This window comes from Morone saxatilis, unplaced genomic scaffold, assembly GCF_004916995.1.
Source record: "Morone saxatilis isolate NCDOM2014 unplaced genomic scaffold, NCSU_SB_2.0 Contig8, whole genome shotgun sequence".
NCBI lineage: Eukaryota > Metazoa > Chordata > Actinopteri > Moronidae > Morone > Morone saxatilis.
The window spans coordinates 21,505,828-21,523,274 of NW_023340257.1; the positions used below are offsets into that span (position 1 = coordinate 21,505,828).

Below are 17,447 nucleotides of genomic sequence, written 5' to 3' on the forward strand. Positions count from 1 at the left end.
CATTTAAATTGTTCAATAAAAAAATAAAAAAATTTTGACCTATACATTTTAAACTCAAAGATTTGTAATGAAAAGAGGTTACAGTCCAAGGTGGCAGCAAGTTGAAAACACCTTATAATTAGTACTGCTTCTAACAGTATGAGCAGCAGCAGTCACAGCAGTAGAAATAATATGCATTTGTACAAACTTGCAAAAAGGAAATTTTTTTTTCACATTTGGGATATTCAGTATTAAGTTGGATTACAAAGGAGGATGGTTTAATAAAAAAATAAATAAAGTTAATAGCATGTTTAGCCACAGTGGGCAAACAACACAAAATGTGTCAGTCCTACGCTCTCCCCACTGAGTGATCCACGCCTCATACAAAAGAACAATTACCATTTTCATCCAAGTTGAAGTCATCCTGATAACGGAACTTCTCAGGGCCACAGGCAAAGAATATATCGTCATCACCAAAAAAGTCCTGAAGGCAGGTGACCTGGTAAAGATAGAGATGTTTCTGTCAGTTACAGTACAAAAACAAGTTTGATGTGTAAGTATTATTTTTTTATCTGTGCACAGACCAGCACACTGACACTGTCAGTTTTGGACTTTATTCGGGTCTGATTAAGTCTGTAATCTGCAATTATATTGTGTTTCTACCTATGTTATGATGCAAATTAATATTATTATCACATCAAAGGCTAAGGATTTTTTCTCATTTAAACTGGACATTGAAACTATGAAATATTAAAATAGTGATACATCATGTTTGTACAAAGAATACAGTACAGTATTCAGCACATGTAGTATACACAGTACTAGATATTCTACGTCAAAGGTCACACAATCCCAGAGAAAGACACCTTAAACATCACTATGACTTTTGAACCTTACGCTACCATAATTAGTCATATTTGGAATAATCTTCACAAATCATTAATATATGAATGTCAGCACAGATGTATACATTTACTTTATTGATCAAATCAACATTCAAGTCATCTCAGTGTATGAGAGACAAATGAAAGCAATAGCACTGGATTAATGATATAGGATTACAGCTGTGCTTGCATATTCAAAATGGCCAAAGTACAAAGAGAAAATAAATGCTACAGTGTGTACAGCATGTGAATAATGAAATTAACATTTCTTTCCACTGGTGTATCAGCCTGGATGCATATGAAAATGTCTCTAGGGTAACCACAAAGAAAAAGAAAAGCTTCTTTGAAACCTGCTGGATTTTACTCAGTACTGTGTGTTACAATGGCATTTGCCAGTAATTAAATGGTTTCCATCCCTCGTCAGAGATTAAGTTAATAGCCCTCTATTGTCTTGGGCCGTTCAATACAAAATTATGTTAAAACATCTCTTTAACACCAGTCATCCATTCAGGGAGCCAATCACATCAAGCCACAGTGAGCATATTGCATTTTCACAGTTATCTACATATTCTAGCCCAAATCTGAAATTATGTGATGGCATACACTAAATCCATAAAAAAAAAGCCTAAAATATAAAATTGTTATATGGTAGACAGTTAAATGGTACCTTTACCCATAGGATGTCTGTGATTCTTAAGAGCTTCTATTAAAATAATATGGTCACCACATATTCTTTGATCTCAATAATAACAGAGAGAAATAAAATCATAATCATTCTTACTGTTCTACAAAGAGGAGCTAGATGACTCAGTTGCTGCATCTGCTGCTCTCATTAATACAGAAGCCCATCACAGTGGATCCACTGTCATAAATAAATGAAGATGCTGATAGAGTCCTGACCTTCTACTCAAAAGGATTATTGATGTGCTTAACTACAGCAGTGCGCCAGAGAATTTGGAGCTCCTCTCTTCATTTCCTCTACAGAAGGGTGGCTTCAGCCAAACTTCTGTCAACCAAAATATGATTTCATATGGATATTAGTTAATGAATGGAATAGATGTTGCTTAAATTATTTGTTAAAGTATACAACTGATTATTAATTACATTTAATTTATAAATCATGGGTTATAGATTTTTTTTAAAAACCTTAATGTATTCAGGGAGGGTTAACTGAGAGGAAGCATCTCTTCTGTAGGAACGCCCTGATCACATTCACACAATTACACACATTCATACCGGGAAGCTGTCCAGTACAACCACAGCCTGATCTGTGGGCACTGAATAGTTAAGGGCCTTGCTAATGGGCACCTCAGTTGTGGTAATAAGGGAGGGGCAAGCGCTGCTTCTTCACTTTCCCCACCCCAAATTCTGCTGGTCCAGGGATAGAACCGATAACATAGATACAACATAGTTGAAGATAACAACGTTTAGAAAAACTGAAAAATCGAGGACAGACAAACTGCAGACATCTAATATGTTCATACATTATTCATTGTTTCATCATTAACCATGGAGAGTTCAGCAGGAGTCTAATAAGATGACTTAAGTGCAGAGACATAGAGCAAAGAAGGCCACACAAGAAAGCCACCACAGTCTGTCAACCAGACTGCACTCTGACCATATATTAAATGTTATGGGATCATCCTCCTTAGTTATGACAAGCCAATAGTCTGGTTTCCATTGTACAAATGTTAGATTATTTAGGAATAAGTGTAATCAATAATAGTCAATAACTAAGAGAATACGGTAATTGCAGTTTAGATATTTTCACTTGATGAATTATCCACCAAACGAAAGGATTGGTTTATCAGTAACCTGCAGCAAAAGTACCTCCAAACAGCCGAAAGGTCATTCAGCCTTGAAGTCTTAAAATACAAATTGCACACAGAGGGGGGTTTAATATGGCCCCTTTCTCTGCAGACGCCCCACTCTGACAGCCCCTGCCCCCCAACCCTCCTCCAAAAGAGTGTGAGATCCCAAAGGGTGGAGAGCTGCACAGCCGTTGCCAAGGAGACCAGACAGAATCACAGATGAGTTTGAGACGATGAGAGAGACACAGCTACTTTAAGATCCGCTGTCAGATCGTATCTGGAGCACCGAACAGTACAAACTGCAGGCAATAAAACAATCTCACCGTCAGTCAAGGTAAGATGGAATAACATAGAACACCATGTCACTATGACGTTGTAGGTGTAAATCTGGCTTTAGACATTAGGTGGGTGTCACCCGCTATAACCTCCAATCTTGTTCTTAACACTGTCCAATAAAAACAAAAAGTACCAAAAGTTCAAATAAGCAAAAAGTAAATCCGACTAGGAGGAGGTGCCATTATTCCCTAATAGGACCGTTGAATCATATTTAGATGGTAGACAATTCTTACTAAGCTGTAAAAGCCATTAACAGAGATCCATCAATCAATAGTGCACACCCTCTTAACAACATGTCCAACTTAAAAGCATGACAAAATATGGATTGCTTCATGTAAAAACTTGAACCAAATGTATCTCTCTGATTTCACTAGAAACATTTTTTGATATGCATTTTCTAAAATTAGAGTTACATATTTTTTGTCTTAAATAGTAGAAAAAAGGAAACCTCAAACATATGATGGAACAGCATGACAAGGGCAAACATGAATGTGTTGCTTTATGTTGATTACTTATGCCTGCTAGCCCGGTGACACAGCAGCTCCATCAGGCCTACCATCCCCCTAACACACACACACACACACACGTAGGCACAAACACTCCTTGTGGTCCTGGAGCATCCTGTGCAAATATTGATCTCCCCGGTTTTATCTGTGATTTCCTGAAGCACAAGCATTGCTCCTGAAGAAAGAAAACACAATGGGTGGTATGCATGCCATATAAACTAATCAATCTGAGTCATGGTAAAGACCATCGAAAACACAAAAGACACAAACTGGTAATAAAAAAAATCTCTACCAGTGGACAGGTGGAGCTCTCCGGGGTGCTGAATCTCCCCTTTGAAGTGGAAGACTGAACACAGCAGCCAGTCAAATGGTTCTTGTTCATTTTGATTACACCTTTACGCTGCAATACTTTGTTTTCAGGAATCATGGGTCAATTATTTGCTATAATGACCTTATTTTCCATAATGTACTGTAAGTCCTCATGTTCAGAAGAAACTAGTAGTCCAGTAGAAAGAGGAGAGGATGTAACAGTATATTCACAGACATACATAATCCAAGGTTCAAATGAGGTCTGCTGCAGAATTCTGTGACATAACTGCAATTTCTGCAAAGAGAAATATTAGTGATGATTGCCTTAATAAGTGCAAATCACATTAAAAATTACTCTGGCCCACACATTTCCAGCATTTGTCCTACTCTTGAGTTTCTATATTTAGCCCTTAGTAGTTCTAACAATGTATGACTTTGAGCAGCAGAGGAAAAAAAAGACTTGCAAGCTGATTTGCCCTAATGTATCATCCTAACAAATGTCATGCCCTATAAGAAGACTTTGGACATAAGTCAACATGTCTCAACATATGTAAAAGCCATTTAAAATCACCAACAGATTATCAAGAATTCAAATTATTTGATGATTATTGTAACTATATAATGATTAATCAAATTAAACTATATCTCCTATAAGCAAAGTAAAGTTGCTGGAGTATTCTCATTTAAATCTAACAGCAACTTCAACATTAGCTCAAGCATCAGAACAAAAAGAGGATACCAGAAAATGTATTTTCTATGCCAAGTTAAGTGGGACACTGAGCAAATCACTGCCCTGTGTTTAACAGCCAAGTCACAGCAGTAGGTGAGAGGACAGCCAGACAACCTCCCTATCTCCTTGCAGTATACACAATTCACTTTCTTACAGTCACAAAAAAAGCAATTAGTCTGTCTATTGTTAATGTTAATAACTATTCTGAATACTACCTCAGTCTGTCAGGTCTCCTAAAATAAATCTAAATGCCTACCTTTATTTCAATGTCACTGAACTGCAGAAGAACATAATGTGATCATAAGTTTGACATCACTTCGTGAAATACAATCAATTTTCTAAAAATGGCAAATAGCCACTATGCATCAAGCAGAAATGACATCTGTGTTGTGAGCAGAGACCAACAAAAATTCATTGTGAGCGAATACAGGCCAAACCAGGGAATAGCAGAGTCAAGGTCAACATGAAGAACCGAATTGGAAAACATAAGTTAGGTTTTGCTCTTTGGCACATAGGGCACTATGAATCTCATTACCGCTTCCACTCTGTATCTAATTTCTGAAGCATGAATGGGCTGTTCATCTCATCTACTGATACATAATTTTACCATGCAGAATTAAGCATCCGCTTTCGTGCACTGATGTCAAGCCAGGCTCTGTCTTTGGGTGGCTCTGTCAACATCTATTTCAGCAAGAAGCGTTGACTAACACACCGAGACGTTAGCAGTGTGAATAATGCAATTACAGTACAGAGCCATATCCTTTACAGTGGGGAATAGAACGCCATGGGGTAAGTCTCCTCAAACATAGGCAGTCATGCAAATATTCTCTTCTCCTTCCCACACACACACACACAGAGCGGGATCACACCGAGACATGGCATGTTTTCTTGCCTCAAAGGGTTTTGTCTGCAGGATGTCTGTTCCTCTATCGCTTTCCCTCTTCCATTTGTTTGTATTACTATCATTGTGGATAATGTTTTATTAATAATTAGTCATCTGAAGTTTATAAAGTGCAGCCCAACATCATTACACTTCCCTGTGTCCATTTAGCCAAGTTAAATCTCACTCTCATGGCAGAACACCATTACAGAGTGACTCAGCAGTATGGAGGGATTACAGCCATCAAGCAGAGCAACCCACTAAGCTCATCCACTGATAGAAACATGATTCACGAGTTCAAAATAAATGTGAATAAAAAAATAAATCACAGAAATTGTCTGTCCGTTAATCTTGCAGTAGAGGAATCCAGTAGGGCCACACGATATGGTTAAAAAAGATATTACGATTGTAGTTTGATTCACAATTAGTGTGAATGATTCATTATTCTTTTTGCATAACAATTTTCATTTTCACTGAAAGAACCATTAAAATCATGATGACATTTGTTCGGATCTGTACCAAACAAACAAACATGTTTTCTGGAGAACAGGATTTGTAGGCGAGAGCATCTGTGCAGCACTCCAGTACTTAATAATAATGCTGTTTTGTCACCTCAATCAAAAATTGCAGCTCCTGCGATTTGGTTATTGTATTTAGTATTGCCATATTGTGATTTTTAAATATATATTTAGATTAATTATGCAGTACTAGAATCAAAAGGGATAAACATGAAACAAACTGAATGAGAACATCATCTTCTAATCTAAGTAATTATACAGGCTAATATATGGGTTAATTACCTGATTGTGTTGTGTGTTGTGGACATTTTACTAACTGAAAATGTTTCTAAAACAAACTTGCTAAAAATTAATTGTTTCCACAGACATTGCCTTGGGACCAAAACCACAAGCAGGCCATTTACCAAAAGGTTAAATATCCATGAAAACAGGTCCTTTGATGCCAACAGGGGCTTATTTGGCCATCTGGAGTCACAACATGGCAAAAACTACAAAAAGCAGAGAAACTAGAGCACAGAGTTGCACTGCCAAGCACAAAGCACATTAGCTTATTATTAAGAAGGACAATATAACATTAAAACCCACTAAACTAAACAAGCAATTTATGTGCAACAGACAAATGCAGTAGAAAGAAACTGCAATTTCACGTCCAATGTATGCTTCACTAAACAATCTGTATTCCAAAAATAAATGAGAAGATCTGGGGAGACAGATTTGTTTGTTGGTAAGAAAATCCCCAACTGTTCCCTCTACAAACCCTTGCAGAATGTGTCCTATCCCGGGATTATACTTCAGCCATGTGCTCCATCTTGCCACCATGTGTATAATAAGGCTGACAGACCCAGCACTGCATCTACAGTATGAACCCTCTCACACTACACCTACAGTCCTGACATCACTACTGCACCGCTCTGCCGCAGAGGCTGTTCCTTAGCAACCAGCCCAGGAAACCATGTCACCATAGAAACCATCAGAGGAAAAAAAAAAGAAAAAACTCATTATGTTTTGTGATAAGGTTACTAATATAGACTGCAGGTGATTATGAATAGGTTTAATTTAAGAGCTGATTATTTCTGTGGGACATTTTGATAGTAATCAGTCAATTCTACGTGCAGTTGCCACTTAAGTGTTGTCCATCCATCTCATCCCATAAAGCAAAGCTAGCATGCCCCATAATTGCAATAATGTCCAGAAGAAAGTTAATTTTTGTAATGTATTGGGTGTAAAATAAGGCACTTACAACAGAGATTATTGATGTCAACAAAAGTGTGTCCAGAAAGTTCAATTCAATGCATATACATATATAAGAAAAGACAATGCTAGTAGCTTCTTATTCAGGTGCCAAGAACTGATCAGATTGCCTGTTCTAACTTACTAAGTGAATATCACTCAATAATGTGCCACTGTTGGTAGGAATATGATATGGAGTCCTAGAAACCTATTTCTTGTAATACATTTAGCAAATATTCCCAGTTGACTCTGAACCTACTGGGCTGTCTCTGTCTTTGGGTAAGGAAGCAAGTCTCAGAGATGTGAAGGAAGAACAGAACAGAGCACCTCTAATGTCAGAGGCAAAGTTATATTTCTTTTAAACCTCAAAATTCACGGATTGTGCTAGATGAATTCAACCTCTGTTGACTGCAAATGTGTACCAAGTCTTCCTCGTGTAAATAAGCCTCCTATGTGAGGTACAGTACCACAAAGGTCTCCACAACCTAATGTATCTAGACACTGCACACAGCCAAGCTATGAACAGATGTGCAAAGGTCATGCCAGTCTCCTTTGACTTCTATCCAACAAAAGCATCCTTCCCTCTTCCTCTCTTTTGAGCAAATTAAGTATCAGTGGTAGAGAGGAAGGGATTAGATAATGGCACTCTCTCAGGTATGGAGCACTTAAGGTTGTCCTAGCTGCTTTTTTCCTTGACATTGAAATCAAGCGGTCATGCACAGTGCTTCGAAATAGCCAATGCTTGGAAATAAACAAACAAAATATGGGCACATGCTACATAAGTGGGTTAATGTCTATGTATGGAAATCTCGGTAACTTTTTCAAAAATGCAGATTAACTAAAGTTGGGTTCAAATGTTACCACCTTACCAACTGCAAGCACTGACTGTGATCTAAACGATCTGCACAGTTGTGTGTAGTATGCAACTGGTAAGACAGGTTTTACCCTCCGAGTAAGGGGAGTACTGAAAGTCATGCACGGACAGAGGATAGGCAAAGGTCAATGTGACTTTGACAAACTAAAGTAGATATGATTTCTTAATTAACTGGTGTACAGTATATCACTTTTTATACGCAAGTGGGTAGCTAATAATTTAATATGAGTTGTGTAGTTCATAGTGTAGGACCACATCATTCACAACAATGCATTGCATTCTTATTTTGTATTCTTCTAATTTGTATTGATAATTGACAGTTTCTATAGGCGTGTTTTTCACACAGAATATTTTATCCATGCTCTTATATTGGGTGCTTTTTGGTTTTGTCAAAGCCGTTTCACAAAATTTTGATATTCTAAAGTACCTTACTTTGAAATAGGCTTTTGTTAATATTTTATTAATACCACTACAAATGATAACTTAAGACCTACCATCTTGCCGTCAACAGTATATAGCCTTTTGACGATTCCAGAGTCCAGCTTAACGGCGTCTGTGATGTCAGTCATGACTTGCTCGAAGGAGTGTGCAGTCTTCTTGTTGAGCAAGATCCGTACGGCCTTGCGAGGCTTTACTCCGCTGCGGACAATGGTTACCAGTTTGGGCTTAATAAAGTCCTTGCTCTCCCTGGTTTCTGGGCCTCCAGCCTTTGCACTACCAAGGGAAGAAGGTTCACGGATGGACACAGGAGTCCTAGGACCAACTGACCAGTTGGGATTTACATTCTTTGTGTAGTCCAGCTTCTTGTAAGGCTCTATGGATGCACAAACATAGCTCTCTCCTGCAGAAAAGCAAGACACATTAAGAGATTTTCTATTTGTCCCCCCAAAAAAACACAAATTACAGGATAGTGTAATACCAGCTAACTGCTGTACAAGACTGAGGAGGTCGTGCATTTTGTTGTGATCTGCATCAGCTGTTCATTTTGTAACTTAACTAATCTCACATTACTCAATATAAACTAAATCTGGGGCAAACTTACAGCAATTCAGGACCACTACTCACCTTCCACCAGCTGGTCCATGCTGGTGATCCTTGTTGTCCCATCAACGGTATATATGGTTCGCACCCCTTGTGGCAAGTTGACATTATCTGACAGAGATCTTGTGAGGTCCGCCAGGAGCGCTTCAATGGACCTAAATCTCTCCTGAGAAATGGCATACACAATCCCTTTGAAGTAGCGGTCCCCATTGCGGTAGAAACGAATCTTCTTGGCCTTCTTTTCTGAGCTCAGTGCTTGCAGCGTCCTGGTTCTGTACAGGCTGCAGTGAGCGCTATGAGTGGGACTGGGGAGCCCATTCCCTCTTGAGCCCCTTCGGGTGTATCTCTGAGCCTTGTCCCGCTCATCAAAGTGCTCCAGCTCCATGACTGTGCAGTGCTAGTATACCCTAAATGATACAAGGAGAGTGGTTACTATTAAAATAATCTCTTTAACTTGAGCTTACATAAGACTTGACAGAAATTAGGCTCTGTCTAGTTGCTTACACTCCTGATACAGCACTAATACACAGGCATTGATGCTGCTGCTGCTGCTCATACACACATTATGAAGTAACATGTCACACCCATTTCATGCTCCCTGGTGCATCTCAATTCAATCTTTATAACAATGAAATGCACAGTGTATAGCACAACATCAACAGTATAAGCCCGTTTAGGAATATTAGCTGAAAGCTTATTGTAACAGGTAGACAATCATAAATATACAATATAGCAAGAAAACGGCAGAGAACATATGAATTCCCTTATCCTGGTGCAATCTCTCTTACCTTTGAGGTGAGGACAGAACAGATGCAATTGAACGTGTATCTGTAAGCGGAACTTATCTCAATGAATCATTTATTCATTTGATGCCTTCGATGAACCATGCGTCCCTTTGTTGCCACTGTGAAGATGCTCTGTCTGCCTGTCTGCCTGCCTGCCGTGTGTCTACTCTGCTGTGTTCACATGCAGAGAGGAGGCAGGGCTGTAGCCGGTGTCCTCCACCCTCCCCAACTCCTCTGCCATTGCGGTGATTTACGCCGGACCGCTCGTATGTCAGCGCTGCTCGTGCACGTCGCTGTCACTGCGCGGGCACACGCACTGTGAGTGTTTCGCTATAGTATGCGCGTTCACGTTGAGTCTGCTAGAATAACCTCCACTGAGATGTGTTTTAATCACTATTTACTAATTAGGTCACACCTTAAAGACATCAGACGTTCCTGTTTGTTGGCAGGTGTTTCCCATTTCACCATGGCAACAACACACTTCAAACTTATCTTAATTTACTTTTTTAGTTAGCTACCTAGCTAGCAAACTGACTGAGAGTTTCCCTTTATTTAATTAACTTAACATTTTCATGTAACGTTTGCCACTTCAGTTTATGGCTAAGTAAGCTAGCTAAACCTAAACATACAGCCGGTTATATCCGGTCATGTTGTTAATTTCGCTGCTAAAAAATAGGAATTCAATTTTGAGGTGTTTTTTATGTTTTAAAATCTTCACAGCAGACTGTGATGCATCAAAGGCCTACCGTCTTGCATGAATAGTCATAGAGGAGTGGGTCTAAGATACATACTGTGGATATCAGCATTTTTGAATTCTTCAACCTGATGCAAACAATTACTTTATTACATGGCTTTCATCCAGCTGGCCTGCTGAAGGCATAATTTACTTATCCTCAAAGTTTGGAAGGTTGTTTTCAAAAAAGTCACAGTTTGCTGATCAGGCTGTCCTACTAAAAGTGTAAAAACTTGTGTTGAAAAGTTGACTTAACTTTTACTTGTATCTTAAGTTGCTATTATGAGAATATGAATGTTTGAAGTATGAAAAAATATGAAGATTAGGCCCACTTATACTGCAAATATTCCCCTTAAAGCTTTATGGACATGGCTCATACAGTAGTCCTGCATACGTTTGACTAGATTTCTATTCAGACAAAATAATATCAAGCTATATAAATCAAATTTACTTGACTAAAAGAAGAGCATTGAACACTTTTCATCTTCACTTGTTTGAATCTTAATATGTAAATCAACTATTTTGAATATGAAGGAGACACCAGTGTGGATTCAGAGCTGTGTTTGCCTGCAGGTCCAACGATGAGTTTAAAGATGAATATGCTAGAAGGAATTATTCCCCCTCTTCTGAAAGGGAAAGTGAACTCCAGGCTCTCTTCATTCTCACAAAGAACAGAAACGAAGGTTGGACTTCCAGATAAAATTCGTGTTTTCTGTTCATTCATGGGCATCTTGTATATTGTGCTCTGTTCCTGTGTGTATCATAATCCTAATTTGGAGAGAATTAGATAAGTAGTTACACTATCAACAATAACTTGTGCTCATGTTTACTATACATATTCACAAAGTCTATTTTTTGCACTTTCAGGCTTCGAATCAGAACATCTCATCAACGTTTGTGTGACCTTCTGCCCTTTGTTAATGTTCAGTTAGACACAGCAACCACACAAGAGCTCACTGCAAAGTACACGAGCTACCTGAAGGAGACTCTGCCTCCAAATATTCAGTCTAAAGCAGATCTACTGCATATTTTTACAGCATGGACAACTTAATGTCTCGTTTTGCACAGGTTAATAAAGCGCTTGAGGAGAAATGTTTGTGGAAAAACGTGCCGAGAACTCAGCAGAAACTTGAACTCGAACTAGCCAGTTGGCCTGTTACAGTTAAGACTGGGAAAGATAATTGTTTGCTTTTTTTAATGGCAAAAGTGCTAAGACGTACGTCTTCCCCCACAGAGAACCAGGCCAGATGCTAAGAAGTCAACTGAGGGTATAATTATTTATTATATTTTTGTCTGTGATGCAGTTGTATTGACTATGCCTTGTAATCCTGGGAATTGTCAAATAAATTGCATATATCGTTTGAGAAATTGCAGTGTAACTTTGATAACATAGTATTTCATTTCAAACCATGTCTCAACATCTGTAAATCTGCAAATCAGCCATCTATGACAATAACCAGTCCTCTGACAGTGGATAAAATACTTCCTCCAGCTGACGGCCTGACCACAGTGCATGCCCCACCAGTACTGTTGGACAAATCATCTGTTCCCTGGAGACAAAATGCTGCCAGTGTGCCAGGATCAATTTCTTTCTGCCTCGTTTCAGTCAGTGGAAAATAACTGGATGAACCCGACCTCTGCTTTTATGAACCTGTACTTCATGTGCTTTCACATCAGCTGCCTCTTTTTTTTTTTAACCACAGATGGACACACACACAGCTTTAAGCCATTTTTCATTGTATGTCACTCCTGGACTGGTGTAAGCTGTTGCTCTTCCATCACTGTATTTTGGCCAAATCTACAGTCCACCTGAACAGACTATTTAAACAAACTTTATCATACCCCCAACAGAACAAAGTGAGATTGAGACACCTCTGGTCAGCTGAACTGACAGTGTTTCAGCAGAAGATTTTACAAAGCAACCACTCATCTTCATCAAAGTTTAACGACCTGAAACTTGTGAATGAAAATCAGCCAGTGTCAGATGCTCTGTGTGGTTCAAGACTCAATGGACCTTTGTACCTTTTTTCTTTTGGATTTGCTGTTGGTTACTGTGAGAACATGTGCTTCCCTGATGCTAATCTTAACATTCTTTCACCTTACACAGGGTCCAACTAACTATATGGTAGGAAATGTCACCGATGATATGATATGTGTACTATATACAGCACATTTGCCTAGGTGTAGATGGTTATTATCTGTTGGTCTATACTGTATAAGTGACAGATATATAGGAAGTCGAGTTTCTCTCACATATTGAGTAAATATAAATAAACTCAAATATAGCCAATGCTTATCTCTGAAATAAATGTGTGTTAGTTTCGACTAAGTGTGCAATTAAACCAAAACTGGAATCTTACTGAAGTTAAACATTTTAATTTGTATTGAGTGAAATTTAACTGACAGCACAAAAATCCCCAAAACATATTGAATACTTCCTCAAATGCTTTAAATTCTTAATTTCTGAAATCATCAGAATACTTAACTCTCTGAACTGTATTCACAATTGTTGAACGATTACTCCAACCCTGGTTAGACAACAATGAAAAATAAATTTGGATGGTCCTCTGTTGATGTTACTATTTATAAGAATAAAGATTTACAGAACAGTATGATAAAATAATTTGTGGTAATCAACATGTTATAAAACATACAGCCACTAGATGGAGGTATTAGGCTGACAGATTCAAGATGGTGTTTACTGGAATTTTACAGAATAAAACTACTTAAATCCATCCTGCTCTTACCACACAGCGTACAAAACAGACAGCAATGAATCCCAAATCAAAAATACTGAATTCCTTGTTTCTTTAACCATTTTATTTTTTCATAAATGTTTCTGTATTTCTGGTGGGAAAGAAATCTTACTGCGCAACTAGATTAGATTGGCCATCTGAAAATTACATGTACCTGCTGAGTTCTTAAAGCTGTAGTTTAAAGACACAAACCAGATCACATCCAAAAAATAGCACAAAGTTAGCATCACTTCAAAATTCACATTTTGTTAAATGTTTTGTCCATACATCAAAAAATTATAATAGATTTTTATATGAAATACTATAAACATTAACATTTTGAAGACATGTGGATAAAACTTAGACAGCACAGCAGATTGTAGCAGAACACAAAATAATATTTTTAGACTCCTCAGTTGAGAGGCAACAACATTTTAGTAACCCTCACTCATAAGTGAAGGTCTAACAAAAACACATAATATACTACAGACTTTTACAGCTTCAGTTATATAAAACATTAGATCTTTGCATATCATTCGATTCGCAGGCACTGTCAGCAGCAGTGATGACTTCTCATTTTAAACACCACAGGGAATAACAACAATATACCAGATGCTTGTTTCTGTCTGTTCAGTTATATCTGAAGATACTGATATTCAGATGATATTTTTAATCATTTATTCAAATTATATAAACTGCACTTACCCTACCAGGTAAAAACTCAAAGACAGAAATGCTTCATGGCGATTAGGAAAGATTCCAGTGTCGACACTGGTCCCTTCAAGGTTAACTGATAATACCTGAATATTATAATGTGTATTAATAAACCGTACAACTAAAATAGTGGTGTTTTAATTTTGGTTATATAATCTGCTGTTTTTCTTCATTTAGGTCCATCTACCTTATTTCAAATAAAGTGCTTAAGAGCTGTATCAAACTATAAGATATGCATAAAACAGTAGTTATCTTGTAAATATATAACATGTTTTATAAATAATGAATATTAAATATAGATTTAATTGATAGAAGAATACAAATTATTATGATTTAAGGCATTACTGAGGGAATGAGGCAGGACACTATCGGCTATTTGTTGGATTTCTCCACTTGCTTCCTGTTCTCTGGTTTTTCTTGAAGGTTGTGGTCTTCCAGAATGGCCTGCGCTGTGTGCCTGCCAGTCCTTTTCACCACAGCTTTGATCCCCAGGTTGTCAACGTTGAAGGCAGTGATACCGACATTAATGGCAGAATTGACGGCGTGGTCTGTGGCTTGTCCTGCTGCTGCCCCGTACCTTCGCCAGAAGTCAGATTGGGTGAGTGGTCAGAAGTAAAGGCGAGAAACAGAGGATTTGGGAAGAATTAATTCATATGCAGTGCAAGGATTGCAAAGATGCCATGCTGTGAATTTTAATGTGAGGATTACATCCATGCAAGTGTGCAATCTTAAATTAAGAACGGTCTGACTGCCAGAATGTGAATTTTAATATTTTTTTCATTATGATTCAGAAAACTAAGGGTGGACAATATGGATATAATCAGCTGGCATTCTTCTCACATTACCAATGTATGTTGAAATGGAATTAAGAAACTACTTAATTATAAAATAGCCCAGTGGGAAAGAACAGAAACATTGCCCATTTAGAATTTTCCATTAGAAACATTTGAGAAATCAGTGGAAAGCAGCACCACTGTGTGAATTGCCAAACAGAGGAGGGCAGTGAATTGGCACAGCATAGATGACTTTGTGCAAGAGTTGAATCATTCCAAAAAAATAAAAAGAGGCTCATGTCATGCTTGTGATTAACAGTGCAAAGAGTTAAATAGAGTTAAATAGCTGTGTATAATTAGGAAGAATTACATTTATCCTCATTAGGTGGGTCTAAGATGTTTTGCAGACCCCTAAATCTGAAAAGCAAATTGAAAAGTAAAGTGAGTGAGTGCACATTGGTTTTGCATGTATTATGCAGGAAGTCATTAGCAATATACACATCAAAAACCTGTCTAGCAAGCATGTGCTTTACTTCAAAGCAAGTGACAGTGATCAGACAAGTCATTTAAATATGGAAAGGGAAGGGATGACTTACTTATGTTTTACGGTGGTGACTGTCTCTGATGCTACACTCGAAGTGATGTCCTTTGCTGCTACTTCCAAACCAGTCCACATGGTCGCAAATCCTGTACACAAAATACAAATCATATTAAGTGCATCTGGTACTCTTCGTAGAAGCAATTTCCTCCTAGAGAATATTAAATGTAGAAGCACTCTACCTTGCACTCCACTGGCAGCCACCACCATGGCTCCATCTATGTTGGAACGCCCATCCTTGTCTTTCTTCATGGACTCTGGGATCAGCTTGCCTCCGTGCTTTTTCACATGTGGAGCCAACTCTCGACCCACACAGCCAGCGACCACACACACCCCGTCCACTGTAGTAACACAGCATTACTCAATTAGAGGTCCACTGCCAAATAACCACACAAGGTCAGTAAAACATGCTGACTGAGGACAACTTAGTCACCTAGAAACTGGCTGACTTTGACAGCTCCCCCGGTCGCCTGCTTGGCAACATGGAGGCCTTTGGTAACTGTGGGGCTGACTTGTGTGGGTTTGTCCTCTGGAGTGATGTGTTCTCGGAGTTTAGATGCCCCTTTGTGAATGGCCTTGCCCGTGAACTCAGCTCCTTTCACCAGGCCCCAGCTTAGCCAGGACGCACCTGAGAGGACAACAGGATCACACAGGACTAGTCATGCAGTCTCTAATCTTTCCTGACGAACTGTTAAAGCATAAAGATGGTTTTTGGGGGGAAATGCAGTTTAAGCTCACCTGTCAGGATCCCATTTGCCACCTTTTCACTCCACTCAGGCAGAGGCTTATCCTCTTCTGTCTCCTCTGCTGTTGGTTCTGTCGCCTCTGGTGCAGTCTCCTCAAGTGTAGTGATGGGAACCTTCTGACTGAGATTGATTGATTCTGCGGCTTCATCTGGAGCCTGATCATATAGACACATTGGTTAGCTACTGTAAGCTGAAGACAGACCATGTGGGCTGAATATAAGACCTACTTGCCAGTCAAAACCTTTGGACAACTTGTCTGCTACTCTGTGCAAGCTGTACACATCTCCATTCAGATGCTTGTCTCCAAGCAACCCACCAATTCACACAATAGCTCCTCTTATTATTCTGTGCTTCTGGTTACAATGCCTTATTTGTTTGCCAAAAAGAGATCAAATTTGAAATGTCTCTGTGCAGTCACAAAACAGTCTCACTTTTTGCTGAAAACCTTAAATCTTCTACTTGACCCAAAAATGAAAACAACACAAAAGTGCATACTTGCTGACAGGGAATCACCTCCATCAGAGAAGACAACTATCCTGACTTCATACAGCAGAAATGACCCTGCTTGGCATCGATCTGAGCCAGCGTCTCTACTTCCATCATGGCAGAACTGGCACTTGTCTTTCAGCTGAAGCTCTGAGGTTGTTCTAACTGCTGCAGATAAGAGCATTATAACTGATTAATTCCCCTCGCCTGCCTGTCTGTCTCAAATCCCCACAATGCTGAGGCAGGGGTAACTTGGAGAAGTGTGCCAGCTCAGACGTAAGCAGGAGCAAGAGTTTTCACGACAGGCCAAAACAATGAAAAAGTTTGGAATCCTTTAAGTCTGCAGCCTCAAAGCATCACGTAAGCAGAAACTATAATCTTTTTTAATGGGAGGAACAGATTTCATATCTGCAGTGTTTCCTATGCTTGCAGAATTTGTTTGTGATGATCAACTTAGAGGAGGGTGGAAGGTGTTTAGGGACTGCCAAACAGCAGAGAAATCAAAAGCTAACAAACAACTGCACCATTTTGGCACACTTTCATGTCAGTCTGCACTTTCAACTTCATTTCAACACAGAAATTACGGACAAAGAAACTTTTTGTGTAAGGACAAATCTATTTAGGTGGCCCTGACCCAAATAGATTCTTATGTATGGGAAACACTGATTTGTTAAGTCAGTATTATTAGATTGCTATTTTCTTGCCCGATTTAAAGATATTTTCTGACCTGCCAATACAGATTTTGCCCCATTCCAATTTTCTTTCTTTCTAAGAACTAT

The 17,447-nt window shown here is 38.7% G+C and overlaps 2 protein-coding genes across 9 annotated transcripts in view; both read right to left on the bottom strand.

The window, feature by feature from the left end:
* Window positions 1–9,493, bottom strand: part of LOC118341814 (serine/threonine-protein kinase DCLK1-like) — an 18,206-nt gene extending 8,713 nt beyond the window's left edge. For both annotated transcript variants that reach the window (XM_035680200.1, XM_035680201.1), the window contains exons 1-3: window positions 9,123–9,493; window positions 8,552–8,898; window positions 379–478 (exon numbers count right to left, since the gene is read on the bottom strand). In XM_035680200.1, the coding sequence (XP_035536093.1) occupies window positions 379–478; window positions 8,552–8,898; window positions 9,123–9,483 (808 nt within the window). In that variant the 5' untranslated portion in view covers window positions 9,484–9,493. The remainder of the gene's footprint in view (window positions 1–378; window positions 479–8,551; window positions 8,899–9,122) is intronic.
* A 3,940-nt stretch (window positions 9,494–13,433) lies between these two features.
* Window positions 13,434–17,447, bottom strand: part of spartb (spartin b) — a 7,725-nt gene continuing 3,711 nt past the window's right edge. For 5 of the 7 annotated variants that reach the window (XM_035680207.1, XM_035680205.1, XM_035680203.1 and 2 more), the window contains exons 4-8: window positions 16,175–16,337; window positions 15,870–16,064; window positions 15,619–15,777; window positions 15,435–15,525; window positions 14,438–14,642 (exon numbers count right to left, since the gene is read on the bottom strand). In XM_035680207.1, the coding sequence (XP_035536100.1) occupies window positions 14,438–14,642; window positions 15,435–15,525; window positions 15,619–15,777; window positions 15,870–16,064; window positions 16,175–16,337 (813 nt within the window). Of the gene's footprint in view, window positions 15,256–15,434; window positions 15,526–15,618; window positions 15,778–15,869; window positions 16,065–16,174; window positions 16,338–17,447 lie in introns of all 7 variants that reach the window. The other 2 variants (XM_035680202.1, XM_035680208.1) reach the window with 2 other exon arrangements.